This window comes from Acomys russatus, chromosome 1 (assembly GCF_903995435.1).
Source record: "Acomys russatus chromosome 1, mAcoRus1.1, whole genome shotgun sequence".
NCBI lineage: Eukaryota > Metazoa > Chordata > Mammalia > Rodentia > Muridae > Acomys > Acomys russatus.
In genome coordinates this window covers 117,073,043-117,090,777 of record NC_067137.1, presented here as the reverse complement: position 1 = coordinate 117,090,777, position 17,735 = coordinate 117,073,043, and the positions used below count along the sequence as shown (strand labels likewise).

Here is a 17,735-nt window from a genome sequence, read left to right as displayed (position 1 = left end):
CCTCTCACCTGCTAGCCCCAGTGCCTGGCAGACACTTGCACACAGTAGGAACTCCTTTGGCCCGGTGGCACATAGTGGGTGCAACAACCATACCTATAGATGGCCAGGCCCCCTGGCTGAGGCCCCACATCTCCCCCTGAGTCCTCCACATCCTGCTCAGCTGCTCCACCTCCAGCTGTGTGTAGAACTTTCTATGACACTGCAGCACCGGGACGTCTCTGCATCGCAGCTGCTGGATGCCTGGTGGCCATGGGCCTCTCTCTGCTGCCCTGGTAGGCAGTGCCCCTCTTTCTCTTTCTGAGCTGCAGCTTCTCTGTCCTGAGGTGCAAGGGGTACTTGGCAAGGCCAGAGACCCTTCACTGGGGGCCACGCCTTCTGCCAAAGCCCATCCTTGAAGCGGTGGGACATGGTAGTCTCCAGAGAAACAACAACTCATGATCAGCTGCATGGCTAGCCGTGAGGGTAGAGCGAGCCTGGGGACTGTCTGCACACTGCTAGCCACCCTACATTTCCAAGACCCTCTCCCAAACGCAGCCCCCACCTCAGAGACACCAGGACCCTGGCTTTTGAACCCATGAGCGGTTCACTTGAATCCCCATCTGCGCCTCAGGGCTGGTTGGCTGTGGGAGTCGCCCCAGTGATTGGCCATTCCCCTGAGCCACAGACATTCCTTAGTGGTTGGTCAAGGTAAGCAGAGCTGCTGTAGACGTCCATGGGCAAGTGGTCTGTGTGTGTGTGTGTGGCATGGCATTGCCCAGGTCCTCACCAACTCCCCCCCCCATCAAGTGTGGACATGGGGTCTCTCCTAGCTGGATCCCTTCCATTTGCTGTCCCTCTTGGATGGCATCTGCAGACACTTCTCCCCAGGGATCCAGTGTGACTGTGGACTGTGCGTACTCTTTATACAGCGGGTTCCAGCAGGTCAGGAGCTCCTGCCACAGTATGCCGCTCACTGTGGTCCTTGGGTGGACAGGACTTCACGGCTTTGACACTGTTGCACATCTCAAGCTGGAGTGCTGGGTGGCACTCGGGCCTCAGTGCTAGCAGACACTCCACACCAAAGCCCGCCTGCTCCAGCTTTCTGTTTGAAGTCTTTTGTGCCACTAATGGATTTTCAGGTGACCTGCATGGCTTCCTTCTCCTTGAACTTGGTCCCTGTGTCCTGAGGTTGGTATTATTTTCACAGGCACACCTGCTCGAGCATTTGGCCCACACCTTGACCTATTCACCTTACTGCTCCTGTGGAGCTTGTGCAGGCCAGGCTATCTGCCATGCTGGGACAGTGGGGGAGGGGCGCAGCAGGCTGGCTCCAGAGAAGCTAGTGGCTGTCACCCGCATATTTACCTCTCCTGAAGCCAAGGCTGAGGATGGCCACCCGGACTCCAGACACCTGCTCCCCGGGGGCCCCTTGTGCAGCCCCCAGCGCCACGCCACCCCGACCCTGCACATCTGCCCCCACTCACCGGATCCGCCCTGCCCTCCCTACCTGCCCTGAAGGTCTGGCCTTGGCCCTCCGGCTTGTCACCTGGACTTTAGTTTGCTTGGCGATCACAGGCTCAGCACATTTATTAAGTGCCACTGTTTACCAAGGGCATTGAAATCAAGGAGGATATAGAAGAAACACTCAAGTTACCGGAGACAGAAACTTTTCTACACAAGTAAAATTCACCATCCCAAGTGCTTTGGGGACAGAAATGGGAGGATGACCAGCATTTGGCAGGGCGGGGGGGGGGGGGGGCTGGGGGGTGGTCTTGCAAGCCTGGGAATGTAGCCAGCTGTGAAGAACAAGCAGAGCCTGAGCTCCAGGCAGGCAGGACATGGCCAGGTAAGAACTACAGGGGTTCTGAGTAGAGACAGAGTCCACAGAGCCAGATCTGCTGTGGCGTGACAAGTGCTGCGCCTGACTTACTGACAGACATGATGGGGACATCTTTGAGGAGACTTGTGCTTTTCACAGGCCTGGGTCTCCTTGCCTGTGGGGCCACCTCCCCATATCAGTTCCCTTACTCTTCATTTCTTTTCCCTCTAGCCCACCCACTCACTAGCCTGCTGGTCAGGCCTCTCACCAAAGAGGCTCCCACCTCTACTTCTAAATCTAGTGGTGCTAGAGGAAACCTAATTCTCACTAAGTTGTGAATGACTACCTCCTCTTGAATTCTTTCTTCATGAGAGACCAAACCATTGTCAAGGGGCCTGGCACTTGAAGTGTTTTTTTGTTTTTGTTTTTGTTTTTGTTTTCCTTCTTTCTCACTGTTTTTCCCTTTAAAAAATCTTCTGTCTCCACAGCCCAGCTAGGAACCTGCTCTGCAAAGCCTCCTTCATGGAATATGTCATTTTATGAAATTGGAGTCACTTTCCTAGCTTGAATGCCAGATCTCTACTTAGTGGCTGTGTGGCCTTGAGTAAACTTCTGAGCCTCTCTGATTCTCTGAGAATGGCACCTATTTTGGATAGATTGAATGTGTCTTCATGAACTTGATGCTCTGCTATAGAGACCTAAGTCATGCTACAAAGTGCGTAACTCTCAAAGGGCCTTTGTCCCTGCTGTGCTGCCATGGCAACCCTGGACAAGAAAACACACACACGGGACTAGAGAGATGGCTCAGCAGTTAAGAGCACTTGTTCTTGCAAACGACCCAAGTTCGATTCCCAGTACATACACAGTAGCTCAGAACTGTCCACAGTTCTGATTCTAGGGGATCCAACATCCTCTTCTGATCTCTAGGGGTACCAGGCATACACATGATACACAGACATGCATGCAAGTAAAATTTGCATACATGTAAAATAAATATTAAAAATTATAAAATGAAAACAGCCATGAGAACGGGGCCTTCCCCACTGCACAGGGGCCGCCTGCTCTGAACATGCCCCACAGTGGTCAGTGGTCCAGGTAGCCCTCTACCCGCTGGTAGGCATTCTGCCCGCATCCCTAGCAGGGGCACCGGGCATCAAGAGACCTCATGACCCTGGGACAGGGATGAAGAGAGGCTTGGGGAACATAGGGCGAGTCTCTGGAGGGAAGTCATGGTAGTCACGAGTGGCCACAAGGGTTTTTGCTTCAGATAGGGAAACCGAGGCACCCCAAAGGCAGCCTCCTTCCTCATGGGGTGCCTCCATCTAAATGCTGTCATCACCACAGCCCTTTCCTGTGCGACAAGGTTTGCCCTAGAGACAGCTTATGTGAGAGTGCATGCACACATACAGAGGGGCAGACCAGTGGGGGTGAGGAGGAACCTGACTTTGGAACCTGGATGTCTCTGGAGACCTAGGTGTTGAGGGTCCCAGGCAGAGACTGTCCACCTTGCCCAGTGGCCTCGTACCATCCCAGACCACAATAGCTTTGTGGTTGCAGAGCGGAGAAAGCAGGCCTCCTACTGCTGCTCCGCTAGCCAGTTTGCCCATGTCCATTGATAGCGGTGAGGGTCCTGAAGGTTTGTCCTCCAACCAGCTTGGTGTCCAGGTGGCACTGCAGCCCCCTTCCCTGGGCTCTGAGGGGCGTGGCGCCCAGGGGACATTTGGAAGTCCCTGAGGAGCTACTGTTGATACCGAGGCTCACTTTGAGGACATCCATTCGTTGCCGTCTCGTGCATACTGATCCTGTCTTAGGATGGGGGACAGCCTGGTGGGGTGAGGGGCAGAGATAAGAGGGCCAGGCAGAAAAGGCAGGAGACCCAGTGAAGCTGGGCACTGTAGATGCTCCTAGGACCCGTGGTGGCTTCTCGGCTTAGCCTCTGCCAGGCTCCTGTTCCTACTAGACCCACCCAGGATGCCCCAAACACAGTGCTGGCCAGGTCTCCAGTGCGGGCCACCCCTAGAGCCTATGTCTTCCCCTGGGAGGTCCAGCCTCCACACCATCCCCAGACCCCAGCTCCCAATGCAGAGTGACCGCTTCAAGACTGGGGCTGGAGGCTGAGAGGGCAAGGTTGAGGTGGGTGGCACATCCTGTAGGCAGAGCTAATGGGAGGGTGGGCAGTGTCCAGGACCTTTCAGACATGAGAGAAGCTGTCTCTGGAGGGCTTCTCACGAGCCCTGCAGACACGTAAGGCAGCAGGATGGAGACAGCTAGAATGAGATGCACTGGGGACCCTGGCAGCCCATAATATTTGCTGCTGAGGATTATTGTGCATGTGTGCACCCAGGGGAAGAGAGAGGCTGCCGATGGGAAGCAGACATGAGCAGCATCCTCAAAGGATGCTGGGTAGGGGTAGCCAGCCGGCCAGATGCCAGGTGAGGGACAAGAAGGGAGTGACAGGCGTTATTCACCACCGCTAGCCTGGTGGGAACACAGAGACAGAAAGCAAGGACAGAACGCATTTCCGGCAGCAGAACGGACAGCGCCTGAAGATCAGGGAAGGTGGTTACTGAAGTGTGAAAAGAAGCCACCTACAGGACTGCTGGAGAGAATGATCTAGAAAGAGGAGGCCAACTGATTCAGGAAAAAAAGGCCTGAGCTGGAGCCGACAGAAAGCAGGCAGGGCCTAGAGGGTTGTGCCAGGTGCACAGCACAGGTGTCAGGCAGATGCGGGTAGGTGGCACATGGGGGTGACATCTGTGGAGGTTCCCTTGGACAGCTTCCTGTGCTCCCTGCTGTAGGTGGGTGGGAGGAGGAAGAGGTGCTGGGGTGGGGGGGGGGCAGAGACAGGTGGAAACCCCTGTCCTTGGGTAGGTGAGAGGGGCATCAGGGAAGCCTGGGAGTGAAGGGTAGGGACAGAGAAGGGGATGGTCCTAGTGTGTGCTTGTGGGGGGTTGCGGGGGGGGCTGTAGCTACCCTGGGCATCTAGTTCTGCCCAACCCAAGGGCTCTCCAGGACACGGTGCCCAGCTCCCAGCACATGGCTCCCTTGGCAGAGGAGGGTGGCTGGGCAGGGCTGCAGCTGCCTGATAAGATGAGGCAAGGAGTGCTTTTTCCTGCAGTAGCTCCTGACCGCTGCCACAGAAGGAAGGAGTGGCAGAGGGGCCCTGGCAGCCCGAGCTGTATAGCCATAGAGATAGAACCAGGGCAGATGTCCAGTGTGTGGAGACCTATTCTCCCTAGCAGCAAGCCCCTTCCAGACAACCCCCTGCTACAGCCAATAGACCACAAGTCATGATCCATGCCGTTCCCCAGCACGTGCCAACATGAAGGCACACGGGCACGTGCGACCTTTCCTCAGGGGCTGTTTGTTTTGTGACACCTCAGTGACCATGATGGCAGCACAGTGCTGAGACTTACAACGTTAGCATTTGACCTCTCCCAGTGGGGGCGGGGGGAGCAGGGGCAGGGATAGACAACACAGACCTGAGCCTAACCAAGCCCTGTGACCTGAGACAGGCCTGACCTTACCCGGCACCTGTTTCCTCCAGTGGAAAGTGGGGGCGGGGGAAGGGAGATCTGAGAAGGTGCTGGAGAAGATGGATGGAGGCTCCTGGGGAGGCTTGAGTGTTGAGTCATCTGCTGGTCATGGCTCGCCTGCCCTTGAGGGAGGGCAGCCACAGGCATGAAGGGTAGAACCATCCAGTGGTGACCATGGCACAACAGACTATAAAGATGCTCAGAAACAGGCACAATGCAGCACAGGTCAGAGCCCCAGAGGGTACCACTAGCAAGAGGAGGCTCTGCCCAGCAGCCTGAGGTGCTGACACTAGGTGGCTCTGGCTTTTCCATGGAAGGAGTGGTGGCCCGGAACCATCACAGGGACACCGGGACTGTCCTACTCCATTTAGAGATGTCTCTACCACCTGGGCATATGGTCCCCAGGAGGGGACAGGCTAGGTCCCTTGGCAACAGCTTTGAAGATGGGCATTGTAGGCTGGTTGAGAACATGAAGGCAGCCCTGGGGTCAGGCCTGGCCATACTACCTGACATAGCCCCTAGGCTCAGCAGGCAGGTGACCAGCCAGAGCACTGTGACTGTCTATTCAGTAATAGCACGGAGAGGAGCTGATGTGCAGGTGGAGACCCTCCCGGGAGACCCAGGGCCTGGAGAGGCAGGAGAGCAGTCGGCCTCCAAGGCAAACACAGGTATAGACTGGGGCACCAAGGGCCCAAGAGGTGGGAATCTGGGCATTTAGGCTGGATGCAGTGACCAAGGCAGGGCGTGGTCTTCTTGGGGTTAGAAATGAGCCAATCAGTTGCCAGAAGAGCCTGAGTTGGGAGGCCAGGGTGGTGGAGGAGACCCGCACAGCCCTGACTGGCCAGGGGAGCAGGTTTTGACCTTCTCGGGGAGGGTGGGCCAGCTGGGCCTTCAGGTGGGGAAGAATTAACCTTGGGCAGGCAGAGGGGACATGGGGACAAAGTCACCAAGATGAGAAAGTGCTTTCAGCATGTGAAGAATGACAAGCAATTTGGCCTTGTTGGAGCATGACTGCAGGCCCAGGCTGAGCCATGCTGGAGAGCAAGTCAAGCTGAGCACAGGCATCCTGCAGGGCCCCCACAGAACATCAGTGACACCGGGCCAGAGTCAACCTGTGGCCCTCCTCTGACCCTGGCTGGAGCAGTGACCAAGAGCCCAGCCCCACCCCGTCACCATGTCACCAGGCAGGACAGGTGGCCCAGCATGGTGAGAGTAGGTCCCCAGAGGCAAGAGAGGTAGCATCAAGCTGAGCTTCCCAAGAAAGTAGAGGGAGGCCAGACATCTGGGTGCAGGGGGGTCAGGGGGTGGGTGAAGGCTGGTGAGACTTAGGAAGGGAGAATGTCCTAACTAACTCAGGAGCCTTCGGCTACGAGTGTAGAGCCGGTGGATGGGGCTGGAACCTTTCTTGCCCAGGCACTCTGGAGTGAGCACAGGCAGTCTTGGGGCTCCACAGGTGGCTGTGGCTGCCTGCATCTAAGATGGGTGGTGACAGCCCTTGCTTGGTTGCTGTGTGAGGAGGCTCTGGTCTATGCCTGCTGTTTCTCTCAGTGTCCTGAGTTTTCTCTACCTTCAGGGACCCTTGCTGGTCCCTAGGGTCTCTTGGAGCTGCTTTGGCCGCAGGCAGTTCCTGGGAGAGGAAGACAGACATGTATCAACAGGTTTCCTGCCTAGGAGAAAGAATCGCTTCCACCTGTAGGATGGAGGAAACTGGCTCCAGGCAAGCTGGAAAGCAAGCAGTGCTCACACACATCCTGGGCCTTGGTGACCAGGCTAGGGCAATCACTGGCCACAAGCCACAGTACTCCCCAGCGGTCTCAGCTTGCTTCCTCCCTCTTCTCACCTGAATGGGATGCAAGAAAGCAGTAGGGTGGTCCGTATCTCAGCCCCGAGACCTGCCTGGTGACCTTGGCACTAGGGCATGGTGTCCCTGGAGCCTACTGTCCTCATGTCTGGGCATTGGGGTGGGGAGGCGGAAGATGTACCCTACATCAAGTGCTACCCTGACTGACCGCTTACGTGTGTTACCTGGCTCAGAACAAAGACATGCAGTCAGTGGTGCTCAATAAATGCCCTGTAAGTGGCCAGAATCAGACCGTGCATCCCCTCCCAGCCAGATACATCCCACCCAAGCTTCTGAGGTCCCTGCAGCAGGGGCTGTTGACTGGAAACTTGTTGGCAAGGGCTTCGAGGAGGACACTGTGGCCACTGCTGGCCTTGGTCGAGCCAGGAAGGGAGACAGCCCAGCCTGTCTGACCCTCTACAGTCTTGGGAGTGGCTCCCATGTGAACCCAGAGAGCCCCACCCTACCCCACCCCTGCAGTCAGCCCATGACTTGATTCCAATGGAAACTTTTTTCCAGTGGTAAAAATCTGATCTTAAGTAAAGTTTTTTTTTTTTCTGTTTTTTGTTTTGTTTTGTTGTTGGTTTTGTTTTGTTTTGTTTTTGTCTGTAGAAAAGATGACCAACCCTGAAAAATATACGTTTTTTTTTTCAATTACCCAGCATCCCACCACCCAGGCATAAAAAAAAATGGACATTTCTTTTCTTCTGTGACGGTCTGTACAATGAATGAGTCTTTTAAGTGAGACTGTACAAACTCTCGGCACGTCTGCCTCGTCCAGCCAGGATCTTTTGTGGGTGTAACTGGCCCACCTCAGTGGCTGCTTGACTTGATCTCAGCCCCGAGCATGCCTGCCATGTGTCCCCTCAAGTGCACGTGTCAAGCCTAAGCAGTCAGGTTCCACGCAGGCCATGGCCCGGTGGCAGGCACACATGTGTGGCACTGTCCTCCAGCAGGGTGGCACCAGAGCAGGGCAGAGCCAGACCTGTGTACTTGATTGTACCCAAACACTGTCCAGCCACAGACGGGGGTGGATGAGCAAGGTCGCAGCAGAGGGTGGAGAGACACCCAGCAGCATCTGCAGATCCCACAGCCCACAGGACACTCATGTAGCTAGCTGTCTATCCACTGGCCAATATCGCTTCCCTGCAGAGAGGAGCGGCCTGCCCCTCTACCAGAAAGCCAGCCCCTGTCCAGAGCAGGCCGATCTAGAGCAAGAGTAGGGGAGCCTTCGTTCCTACAACCTACCTGAGGCTAGGATAGAGGGTACAGGCCTGTGGCTAGGAACAGAATCCCCAAAAGAAGCCAGCTGGTAACCAAAGGACCCTACCCCAGGGGGATTCAGTGTCACCATTGAGCTCAGAGCCTTGAGAGCCACCACCAGCAGGGCTATCAAATGCTCAGCTGCCACCCCCCAACAATCCTGCTATTTTGTCTCTTGGCCTCAGCCCCCGACACGGCACCCCCACATGTTCTGAGCAGCTCTGTCCTCTTCGCCCACAGGCTGCACAGCCCCTGGGTGCCCTCGTGCCTCGGGCAGCCCCGAGTCCTGCAGGGCCGCCTGGCCAGGTCCTTACCCTCGCTCTGGGACAGGTAACACACCTGTTGTCTCTACCTGTACACCCCGACTCCTTGGTGTCTCTGTCTGTCCCGGGACTTGTGTGCCATGTCTGCGTCTGGCTCCCCAGGACAGACAGGCTCAGAAGAAGATCTCTTGGTTCACAGACATTGTCCTTACATCTTTGCACTCCTGTGAGTGGTCAGGGAGGCCTTATAAAAGGAGAGCAGCTTCTTCAGGACCCTTTTTGAACCTGGGGTCAGCATCCTAATGTCTTCCTGGGGTCTTCCAGTGGGTGAAAAGAGGCCCAAGACAAAACACACAACACAGCTCTCCTTCCCTTACCAGGACACGACCAGAAAGAAGCCACACCATCCTCACTCCTGGGGAGGGCGAGGCTCTGGCCACTCCCAGTTCCTCAGCTCCCACCCATCTACTGTGCATATGTTAAGGGGCTGTTTCCATGGTTCCTCTTGAGGACTCGATGGACTGTAAATGGAAATAAACCTCCCTGTTCCCCCACCCCCAAGAAGATAAGGCTAAGCCTGGGTGCCAGGAAACCCTGACCCAGCTGCGGCACCTCCGCAACTACATCCTCACCTGTTAGGAGCACAGAAGCCTACAACTTAGCCTAGCCTCCCTGTAGCCCAGCAGCCCCGCTCTCACACAGTGACACTCCCACATCATCGCATTGTGTCAGATGGCTCTGGTACCCATCGTGGGTACCAGGGACAGCCAAGCTCCCTGTATATGGGTATGCCATTCTGCTTTCCAGGTGTGGAAACTGAGGCCCTGGCTGAGATCCAGTTAGTCTGTGGAAGGGTAGGACGCTAAATGGAGAGGCTGGCGACACCCAAGTAGCCACCAGGGTCGTCCTCCCTACCCAGGAGCTTCTGACCCCAGGTCATGGCCAGATGGGAGGGATGGGCAAGGAGGAGTTGCCATGGTCCTCTCCAGGTTGTGAGATTCAGAGGGCAGGCTGGAAGCAATGGGACACAGATAGCAGAGGGAGCCCAAGAAGGTGCTGGGTGAGGCTGGTGTGTCGTGACCCAAGGCATGATGGCAGGCCAGACAAAGGCCTGCAGGTAGGACGGTGCAGGGTACAAGGAAGAAGAGACCATGGAACACCACTAGGAAGGACTGAGGACTGAGGATGTGTGTCTGGGCCAGGGGCCTGAGTGAAGGAGCCCCTGGAGCAAGCAGGCTGGAGACCCAGCAGCTGGGGTTCTGTTAGCCAACAACTGTTCTGGAAGGGTAGGTGGCTGTGATGGCTGATGGGGTGGGGGTGGGGGAGTAGGGGCAGGAAGGGCTGGTGAACCAGTGAGTCACCCTGTGTTTGGAAGCCCAGGGTAAACTAAGGCTCTGTGGAGTGGTGCCTGCTGGGTCCCAGTTCTGCACAGAATGCACCATGTAGCTTCTACTGCTTTCTGTGAGTCCATTGCTGTTGATTCTCAAAGCAGGGTGGGAGGGGCAGAGGGAGGATGGAAGCTTGGTGTTTCCAGTGTGGCCAGGGTTCAAACTGAGTAGAGATAAGCGGCTGAAGGCAGGTGGGTTAGGCTGCCTCACAGACCATAGAGAGAGTCAAGGCCAAGTGCAGGCAGGTACAGCCCCTGAAGAGCTCGGCCTGGAGGCTGGCGATGAGCCAGGAGTCAGGCTGAGAGGGCCGTCCCAGCAGATAGACAAGGTCCTCGCCTATTCCCAAGGGCACAGCCACCTCCTGTAGCTGGTGGCCCACAGTCAGGAGCCCCTGCAAGGAACCCCCAACCTTACGAGCTGCTGCCTACTGCAAGTTGGCTTTGAGTGAAGTGGGTACTCCAAGAAGCTTTCCACCCTACAAGGAAGGGAAGGCCAGAGTAGTAGCTGCCTGGGAGGGCTGGCGCAGGCAGCCAGGTGGGCTGCCTGGAAGAAAGCAGCATAGAAACATCTGGGCAAGGTAGCTGGACACCTGGCAGCTGGGCTTGGGTGGGCAGCAGTGCCTTGCCACTGGGTTTCCCTGGCTACTTTGGATTCTCTTGGGGGGACTGACTGTTGGGAAGACCCGCCTCCTTCCCTTAGACCTGGGCAGAAATCCAGGAATGCTTAATAGAGGTGGCTGGGAGAGTGTCTGTGACTTCGTGTAGTATGCTCACAGGGTTGAGGACACCTCTGATGGCCATGCCTGCCCACCCTCCTCACCCCACACTGGGTTTTGAGTCAGAGTTGTCCCCAGAACACTTAAGTCCCACAACATATCTGGCCAGAGTTTGGGCTCCCAGCACCTGCTAGACCCCGCCTCCAGTGTTAGCACCTGAACTTCCCTCCCGCCCCCTCCCTTATAGAAGTTACTACCCTCTTGCATGGTGGGGCTCAGGTAGGAGGGAAGTATGAATACCCCGGGGACTGCAGAGTCCTGACGCCTGAGGGGACATGAGTGCTGGCACAGCCGCCACCAGGGGAGAGAGGTGCAGAGGGCAGGGAGTATGGCCGAGTGCACACATGCAAGGACTAGTAGGGTCCGAGGGCATGGTACATGCCCACACACGCCCGGCTGGCTAGTGTGCCCTCAGTTTCCCCCACGTTCAGTGCCACAGCCTCGCCAGCTGCCTGGTGTCTTGCAGTGCCCTGCAGGAACAGAAGGGCGAGCTGCGCAAGCGGCTGTCCTATACCACCCACAAGCTGGAGAGGCTGGAGACGGAGTTTGACTCCACACGCCATTACCTGGAGATTGAGCTGAGGCGTGCGCAGGAAGAGCTGGACAAGGTCACCGAGAAGCTGCGCAGGTGAAGATGGGGCTGTGCCGGGTGGAGGGGGAGGATTTGGACCGTAGTGGTTCCGGCTCTGGGGGTGTTTGGCCCAGCCTAGAGAACCTGGAGCAGAGCAGCTCACCTAGGGCTTGAACCTATGGTACGGGTCCTAGCGGCAGGCTCTTCTCAGAGGCCTCTTCCAGACCTGGCTCCTCGCCCTCATCACACATGCTCTGCTCTGACTTCGGGCAGGCCAGCGGCTGCACAGAAGGAAGGGGCCACTTCCAGAAGCTCCTGTGGTGAACTTGAATGTAGGGGCTGCATCCTTAAGTGGCTCAGGGACTCGGATGCAATGAGAAGAGGGCAGCTCTTAAACTGTTTTCCTTCTGTCTAAAGCCCCATTGTGGCCATCCCCCAACTTAGAAGTAGCAAGAAGATGCCGGCTGCTGTTGGCTGAGCCTGTTTTAAATATTTAGGGTAGCAGCTGGTGCTGTCCTGAGGGCATTTTGTCCCTCTTTGAATGTCACCATTCTTCTGGGCTTCCGAATGTCACCACCAAGCTGTGTGGAAGCCAAGCTTGGGGAGTGCAGCCAGACCTTGGTTGAAGTCCCAGCTCTGCCACTTAACTAACTGCATTAAGCATCTTTTTGTGTCCCTTTCCCATTGGCAAGCCAGCGGTAATACCGCAAAGGTTGTCTAGAGGACGCACTGCCACCGTAGCCAGTCCCCCCCCGCACCCCCCCCCCCCGGCACCAGTAAGAAAAGTCCAAAGCACATCGCTCCCGCCTCTACCTGCTTTTCCAGGTGGGACCTCATCTTGGTTCCCAGCACTGATCCCAGGGCCACACGCACACATTTGAGCGTACTGGTGAACTGTAAACTGCCCTGCCAGCTTCTAAGACATAAGTGCCATTCTGACAGGCTCTTGTGAATATGCCTTCCCGTGTTCTCTCCAAGGAGCCCTAGTACAAGTGGGCAGAACAGTGAGGCTTTGGCCATGGCCTAGGAGACACTCTGACAGAAGAGGTTGGCTTTGATCAGCTCTTAAGCGCAGGCACTGAATTAGGTAGAGCTGGTGGGGACAGGCTTAGGTGCCTGACGGCCATGTTAAGAAGGTCATGATGGCAGGGAGGTGGCTGGGGTTGTAGGAAGGTCAGGCCTTGCAAGTCATGACCCTGTTTACTTCCTGCTGCAGGATTCAGAGCAACTACATGGCGCTGCAGAGGGTCAACCAAGAGCTGGAGGACAAGCTGTACCGCATGGTGAGGCCCCAGCACACACTCCCCTCTCGCTCGGTGGCCCCTTGGGGTTTGTTCCCGTGAGTGGGAGGTGCCCTTGGGATAAAAAAGGAGGTGGAGTCCGGGGCAGCCAAGCCTGTGCAGGCAGCACAGGATAGCCATAAGGGTCTAGCACATCACCAAGTGGGATGAGGAGGTCCCACTTGTTCTTGTTAGGGTAACACGTGTTCGGTGCCTGCCTGTCTTCAAGCTAAGACCAAACGGTGCAGGATGGGGAGGGGCTGGCCAGTGATGAGCATCACTTTCCCACCTCATTGAGTGAGATGGGCAAGGCAAGCCATAGTCCCCACCTTAAAACCAGGACACCAGGAGTAGGTAACTGAGACTCAGTGAAGTCAACTGGCCCAGGCTGGCCCAGCTTTTCAGTAGAAGAAGGGATCAAACCTGGGTCAGTCTGTGGTCTTAACCCTGCACCATTAGCTTTCTGAGCTACTGGGCTCACAAAAGCCTTGACCCAACAGCTGAGCGATGGCACTAACCATTGGCCATTCCTTCTGTCCCCATTACCCAGGGCCAGCACTATGAGGAAGAAAAACGTGCAATGAGCCATGAGATTGTTGCCCTTAACAGCCACCTGCTGGAGGCCAAGGTGACCATTGACAAGCTGTCAGAGGACAACGTGAGTGCCCATGTGCATTTGGCCTCTACCAGGACCTGGCAGGTGTTTTCTGGGAGCTTCTCAGGGGAAGCCTTGGCTGGCAGGGCCTTTCTGATTCAGAGAGACTCCAGCCTGGCTCCGGAGGAGGGGACAGACAGGGCAGTGAGGACTTGGAGAAGTACTCGGGGCAACTGGGAAAGGACAGATCCCTCATGAAAGGACTGAAGATGGGGTGCGGGAGGTCATCTATCGCACACAAGATCCCAGAGCACCTGGGAACTTTTGACTTCAGCCAGCCCCAGTATCGTACCACAGATGTGTGGATACCCAGAGGGCCCCGTGAGATGGCCAGACACCCCTCACTGTCCCCTGGGGGCTGACTGCAGACACACTGATTGGCCTCTGTTCCTTGCGGCAGGATCATACAAGGTTCTGAGGTTACAGTTTGGTCAACACAGACCAGGACAAAGAAAAATGGCTGCCCTTGTGGAGTTTAAGTCCATATGGGAAAAGCAGACAGTTAATTGGACAGCCAACTGTTTGTGTTCATTTCACTAGAGTGTGTCACTTGGGATTTGGAGATTTGGCACTCATTGGCCGGGTGGCCTGGACCCTTCCCAGGACAGAGAGGTCCCAAGCAAGGAGCATATCTTTCCAAGGTCACTTGCTTCTCCAAGCACCATCCCCTACTTACTGACCTGGTCTGGCTGTGCAGTGTCCACAGCCTTCTGGCTCCCGTGACAGTTGCTGTGGGGTCTTAGGGGACTGACTTTCAACTCTTTTCCTAGGCAGTTCAGGGAGGAGTTGAGAAGGGCTGGAAGTCCCAGTTTCCTTCCCCATGTAGGCCAGGTACAGAGGTGGATCCGGAGAAGGCAGCTCAGGACACTGATCCTGCTTGAGTGGAGCTGTGGCAGTGGTCCTGGGCCCTGTGGGTCCTAGGCAAGCTGTAGTTTCTGGAGAACAGGAAGGACTAGTCCAACATAGGCACATGCAACAGAGATTTTATTTCCAAAGCAGAAAGCACCCTCTCGTTCCTACTGTTTGCATCTGTTTTCAGCTCAAGAGGCTGAGCAGGGTCCCACCTGCACCTGGGGTCACACAGCTGCCCTGACCCCAGCCCAGCCAGGCAAAACCAATGAAGTGTGTTGACGCACAAGTGGGAGACCAGAGCGGGAGGGCTGGGGTTCATCCTTGTCCCTTGTACCCAGCACTCCCACCAAGGCGTCTTTGGAGGGACTCCAGGGAGCTACCGGAACAGGAATCCCAGACCTGGTGCACCAGCCTGCCAACGTCTGGGAGCTCAGAGCTGATGGGGGCCCCACCTGTGGCTGCCCCAGCCTGTGGAGGGCCTGGTATTGACTGGGCATCCTCTGACACACCAGTGGGTCACGCTTAGACTGCAGTGACAGTGTGGAGCCAGCACAGGGACAGGACAGAAGCTGCCACCCTGCTCTGCTCTCCCCTCCCATTGCCCTGCTGGCACTGGGCACCGGGCAGGACGTCTGCGCCAAAGCCCTTCTCTTGTCTTCCAGGAGCTCTATAAGAAGGACTGCAATCTAGCGGCCCAGCTGCTGCAGTGCAGCCAGACCTACGGCAGGGTCCATAAGGTGTCCGAGGTAACGTGGCCCCGCCCCACAGCCAGGCCCGCCCCGTCCCAGGACCACCCGGCTCCTTTTGGGCCACCCCACCCCGAAGCCTCTCCCCACCCTCCAGGAAGAAGCTACCCGGTGAGCCTGAACCCTCGTCCCTTCGTGCACCTGGGTCCTGGCTTCCTGATGATGAAAGGTGGCCCCCCTCAACCGCCCCCCCCCCTGCCGCCGCCACACCACACTTCCCAGAGCCATCCTTGCGTTACACACCTATTTCCTTTGGGGGCCTGCCCCTTGTCTCTGGATATGACACAGCAAATGACCCTTACGTGTACCTCACAGCCACCATGGGGCTTGGTCACGATTAGAGACAGGTCCATACCAGAGAAAGGCACACACATCGAGGACAGGGCCGCCATTGAAGGCACATAGTGAGTTGGCAGCAGAGCCCAAGTCAGCACTAGGCTTGCCTGGTAGCAAACAGAAGTAGAGAGAGAGAGAGAGAGCCACCCTGACCATCCTGGCCAGAGTTTATCCCAGGCCACATACACAAGGAGTCTGTCCTCGTCCCCTTTCCCTGGGCCTGACCAAACCTACAACACTCACAAAATAGATCAAACAGTAGTGGGACAGTCCCCACCTGCCACCAGGCACTCCGTGGAAACCTTTGGCGCTTGACACTGGCCCTTCAATCTTTGTTGCATCTGTTTTCCAAGTCTGTCTTGTTCAGCAGTGCATGGGGGGAGGGGCCCCCACAGACGCTGTGGGCCGGAAAGAACAAGTCACCCCTCACTAGGCAGGACCCAGAAAGGGCGCAGAACTGGAGCCTGGCTAGGCTTCTGTAGACTGACCCCCACCTCTGTTGGGCCCCTTGGAGGAGGCTGGGTGGGTAGAGATGATGGGGAGCCCCAGGTGTTTGGGAGTTAATGTTTGCTCCTGCTGGTGTGAGGTGAGACACCTGGAGGGGGGCCCGTCGTCTGTCTGTCTGCCTCTGTCTGTCGATGATGCTGGTGTGGCCCTGGCCTCGGGGGCCAGGGCTGAGCCGCTTTGCTGACTATGACCTGTTCCCACTCTCCTCTCCTCCTCGCGCCCGTTCCAGCTGCCCTCGGACTTCCAGCAGCGCGTGAGCCTGCACATGGAGAAGCATGGCTGCAGCCTGCCGTCCCCACTCTGCCATCCGGCCTACGCCGACAGCGTGCCCTCCTGCGTCATCGCCAAGGTGCTGGAGAAGCCCGACCCTGGCAGCCTGTCCTCGCGCATGTCGGATGCCTCGGCCCGTGACCTGACCTTCCGCGACGGAGTGGAGAAGACGTGCCCACGACCCCAGTACAAGGGAGACATCTACTGCAGCGACACGGCTCTCTACTGCCCAGAAGATCGGCAGCATGACCGGCGGCCCAGCGTGGACACCCCGGTGACCGACGTGGGCTTCCTGCGGGTGCAGAACTCCACCGACAGCACGGCAGAGGAGGAGGAGGAGGCCGAGGCGGCGGCCTTCCCTGAGGCTTTCCGCCACGATGCCTTCCCGGGCTACGCGGGCTCGCTGCCCACGTCCAGCTCCTACTCCAGCTTCAGCGCCACGTCCGAGGAGAAGGAGCATGCGCAGGCCAGCACGCTGACCGCCTCGCAGCAGGCCATCTACCTAAACAGCCGCGACGAGCTCTTCAACCGCAAGCCGCCCTCTGCCTCCTATGGGAGCAGCCCTCGCTTCGCCAAGGCCGCGGCCACCCTGGCCTCCCCGCTCGAGGCCCAGGTAGCCCCGGGCTTTGCTCGGACAGTGTCTCCGTACCCGGCTGAGTCCTACCGCTTCCCGGCCTCCCCAGGTCCCCAGCAGGCTCTGATGCCGCCAAACCTGTGGAGCCTGAGGGCCAAGCCAAGCGGTAGCCGACTTGCCGGGGAGAACATTCGAGGCCAGTGGCGGCCCCTGAGCGTCGAGGATGTCGGCGCCTACTCGTACCAGGCGGGCACCGCAGGCCGCGCTTCGCCCTGCAACTTCTCAGAACGTTTCTACGGCGGCGCTGGCGGCGGTGGCGGCGGTGGCAGCAGCCCAGGCAATAAGGCTGAGGGCCGTGCCAGCCCCCTCTATGCCACCTACAAGGCCGATAGTTTCTCGGAGGGCGATGACCTTTCCCAGGGTCATCTGGCCGAGCCCTGCTTCCTCCGAGCAGGTGGCGATCTGAGCCTCAGCCCCAGCCGTTCAGTTGACCCGCTCGCTGGCTATGCACCCAGTGAGGGGGATGGGGATAGGCTCGGGGTGCAGCTGTGTGGGGCTGGCAGCAGCCCGGAGCCTGAGCATGGCTCCAGGGATTCCTTGGAGCCCAGCTCCATGGAAGCCTCTCCTGAGATGCACCCTGCACCGCGCCTCAGCCCCCAGCAGGCCTTCCCCAGGACTGGAGGCTCTGGGCTGAGCCGCAAGGACAGTCTCACTAAAGCCCAGCTCTATGGAACCTTGCTCAACTGACTGCCATCAGCAGGCCACAGTCAGCCCCCCCCCCCACCTATCCTGCCCCAAATAGGGAGTAGCCGACCCCCACGTCCCAACCCCTGACAAGGAATTCCAGTTCCTCCTGACCCCCGCCTCTTACTACCACCCTAGTAGAACCTGGAAAAAAAACCCTCTGCCATCGTCTTGTCCACCCCAGCCTCTGCTGCAAACTCCACCCAGAACATTTACGCGCTGTGCCCTTCCCTGAAGTGAGCATCCCCGTTTTATAAGTGAAACTATTTTTTTTAGGGAAGAGGCTGTTTCTTTGCGCACTCGCAGTCAGCTTCTGGATGGTAGCATTGATAGCCCC

General features: G+C 57.4%; 1 protein-coding gene across 6 annotated transcripts in view; it reads left to right on the top strand.

Annotated features, from left to right (window-relative positions):
* Positions 1 to 17,432, top strand: part of Begain (brain enriched guanylate kinase associated) — a 35,216-nt gene extending 17,784 nt beyond the window's left edge. For 3 of the 6 annotated variants that reach the window (XM_051151409.1, XM_051151426.1, XM_051151418.1), the window contains exons 3-7: positions 11,330 to 11,491; positions 12,651 to 12,717; positions 13,265 to 13,372; positions 14,884 to 15,078; positions 16,040 to 17,432. In XM_051151409.1, the coding sequence (XP_051007366.1) occupies positions 11,330 to 11,491; positions 12,651 to 12,717; positions 13,265 to 13,372; positions 14,884 to 15,078; positions 16,040 to 17,401 (1,894 nt within the window). In that variant the 3' untranslated portion in view covers positions 17,402 to 17,432. Of the gene's footprint in view, positions 1 to 8,677; positions 8,768 to 11,329; positions 11,492 to 12,650; positions 12,718 to 13,264; positions 13,373 to 14,883; positions 15,079 to 16,039 lie in introns of all 6 variants that reach the window. The other 3 variants (XM_051151399.1, XM_051151434.1, XM_051151440.1) reach the window with 3 other exon arrangements.
* The last annotated feature ends 303 nt before the right edge of the window (positions 17,433 to 17,735 follow it).